This window comes from Mus caroli, unplaced genomic scaffold, assembly GCF_978045245.1.
Source record: "Mus caroli unplaced genomic scaffold, Mus_caroli_1 scaffold_5, whole genome shotgun sequence".
Classification (NCBI taxonomy): domain Eukaryota; kingdom Metazoa; phylum Chordata; class Mammalia; order Rodentia; family Muridae; genus Mus; species Mus caroli.
The window spans coordinates 112,736,931-112,739,557 of record NW_028227260.1 but is presented as its reverse complement, the minus strand read 5'-3'; the positions used below and the strand labels follow the sequence as shown (position 1 = coordinate 112,739,557).

General features: G+C 46.2%; 1 protein-coding gene across 1 annotated transcript; it reads right to left on the bottom strand.

Annotated features, from left to right (window-relative positions):
* LOC147004739 (uncharacterized) lies at positions 1-2,121 on the bottom strand. The gene is made up of 2 exons (XM_085837732.1): positions 1,935-2,121; positions 1-716 (listed from the first exon to the last, which is right to left on the bottom strand). The coding sequence occupies exons 1-2, from the start codon at positions 2,119-2,121 to the stop codon at positions 1-3; spliced, it is 903 nt and encodes a 300-aa protein (XP_085693858.1).
* Between the last annotated feature and the right edge of the window lie 506 nt (positions 2,122-2,627).

Genomic DNA, 2,627 nt, shown 5'->3' with positions numbered 1-2,627 from the left:
CTATTGGCTTGCATTGTGGACAAGGCTCTGAGAAGCCTGGCCTGTCTTGCTTTCAAGATTCCTTGTGTGGAATTTTAAGTGTCTCTGCAGGCTAGATTTGTGTCTGTAGGTTTTCTGGCAGTGTTCACATGTGAATGGTCTCTCTTGGGTGTGTCTTACTAGGTGTGCAGTGATGTGTGACTGCCCCTTAAAGAATTTCCCACAGAAGGAGCACTGGTGAGGTTTTGAATCTGTACAATTTGTCACAGTTTCTCTCAGGCCCAACTGAAACATAAACTCCTTCTTACACAGCCTACACTGTTGTTTTTCATCATCAAAATAACCTGCCTGTGACACACTAGGGGATGTCACCTCAGTAGATGGATCACTGCCTACAGCATGCTCATGGGTATCCTCCTCCTGGCTAATGAGCTGCTGCCCAGAGATGTCTGACCCTGTCTCACCTCTAGGGTCCCCTGGTGCTACCTTTTTTCTTTGTGTTTTCATGTAAATATTATATTGCTTCCAGTGAGCAAAACACAGCCCTAACTGAGCACCAGAGTTGGGCTTCTTGCAAGGACGAGCACGTGGGGGGTCTCTAGTGATGGAGGGCTGTGCATCACAAGAGCTCCCAGGCATCTCCTGTTGGCAGGACATCTGGATTTCCTCAGGTTCACTGGAGTCAGCCAGAAGCTGTTCTGGGGGCTCTTTGCCAGGAGGTTCCAGTTGTTCATATTCTTTGGATACATGGAATTCTGAAAGTGAATCAGAAATGAATTAATGTGTGTGTGTGTGTGTGTGTGTGTGTGTGTGTGTGTGTGTGTGTGTGTGCTTACTCTTTTCTTTACTGACATACATTCATCATTTTCTCCTCCCAACATCAAAATCTGAGAGAATAAATGTAAATGATGGTGTTGCTGTGTTACATGGAGAATAAAGAGAACACTAAATGGCTCACATCTTGGGTTGGGAGTTCTCAAGTAGCATCACTGACCTCCCCTCCCTGATTAAGTCTACCTTTCTCTGTCTTTTCTTCCCTTGATTCTACTGAATCCCTTTCTACCTGCCAGGGCCTGGTAATTGTCTTAAGTGTGTAGAATTCAGCAGGCCCTCCACTTGTGTCTATCTTACCATGTCAGAGAACAAACTCTGGTAGGACTCTGCTATTACATGCTAGACAGAAGAAGGGCAGTTTGAAACCTCACAAGGTGCCTCAGAGTTTGTCCAGCCTGATGTTTTGGACACAAGAAGTCTCACCATCTATTTCCCCCTCATTTAGGGCTACTTCACCAGGAGCCTCTGACCAATGCTATCTGCTTTGACCTTACAATTTTCTGAATAAGTACTGAATGATGGGAGGGGCCTGCTATGCTTCACTAAAAGGTATTCTCAACTGATCTGCTTGTCCATGGAAGTAGTGAGACTCTATCCAGGCTTAAAGTAGATGAGCTAAAAGAGGAGAGGAAAATCCTTAGTTAGAATGCAAATCACCCAGAAAACCTTTCTAGTCTTTTCAAAGGGAGACCAAGAAGCTCTCCTGCTGCCTGCAAAAGTGTGTGTGTGTGTGTGTGTGTGTGTGTGTGTGTGCATGAGGGGGTGGGAGTGGGTGCTGAGTGAACTTGGTACTTACTGAAGATCTTTCCATGGATTGTCACACTGCCTCCTTCTGTCTGCCTACCAAGGGAGTGAGGGCATCCAGATCTCTTGTCACAAGGCTGAGATCCAACTGTATGTGGAGAACCAAAGTAGTTGCTGAGGGAAGCATAAACTACCACCAGCATAATTTATGGCTGGAGAATAGAGAGGGAAGATAACTTGGGAGGACATTTGACCATGTCTATTATGTTTAGAGAACTGATAACTCCGACTTGACCCAACTCCATCAGAGAACGTGAGCTTTCAAACAGAAAAAAAAAAAAAAAAAAAAGAGCAGGAGGGGTAGGAGATTGCCTTACCAATATTCAGAAAGGTCTGGCTTTGGCCAGAACCATGGAAGCTGCTTTGCCGTGGCCCTTGTGCTGGGATCTCACAGATCTCCTGGACAGGTTCTATTATCTGCAGTTCGGGTGGACTCACAGGTGTGTTGGATTGTGTGAGAAACATACCCATCGACATCAGTTCTTCCAGGAGCATATCACGCATGTTGATCTGAGGAAAATAGCAGAACCCATCATCCCACTGAAATGCAGCTCCTTTTACCTCACTGGAAGTACATCATTGGCCAGCAGCAATGCAAGGAGCTTTTAGCTTTCCATCAACCACTACAGACAACACAGATAAAGGAGGCAGTGGGGTCAAACACATTTCATACTCACAACTGATTTATACCTACATGGCCACATTTCAATTACTCAAGAGCCAGGGGATGCATGTGGCTCCTGTATTGAGCAGGACGTGTCTAGACCCTTGAAGATAACACCTTCTGTTGCCAACAAAATCAGGAAGACAGAAAGAAAGCAGAAGCATTCAGTCATGCTACCTTCAGGAAGCAGAAACCCTTGGCAGAGTCCCGTCCATTCAGTCAACTGCCCTGAAGCTGAAGCTCCTGCGAAGCAGCCCCTGTCCCAAGCTGAGGTCATGAATCTCAGCTGGCTGCTCTCCAATAGACACTGACCAGTGTTCAGCCAGGCCTTCCCTGAACAGAGGCT

Bases quoted from the DNA above. Each gene is read 5' to 3' on its own strand.
- LOC147004739 (XM_085837732.1), bottom strand. From the start codon at position 2,121: ATGCGTGATATGCTCCTGGAAGAACTGATGTCGATGGGTATGTTTCTC. The intron at 717-1,934 runs GTAAGGCAATCT...ATGTATCCAAAG, and splicing joins CCAGACCTTTCTGAATATTG to AATATGAACAACTGGAACCT.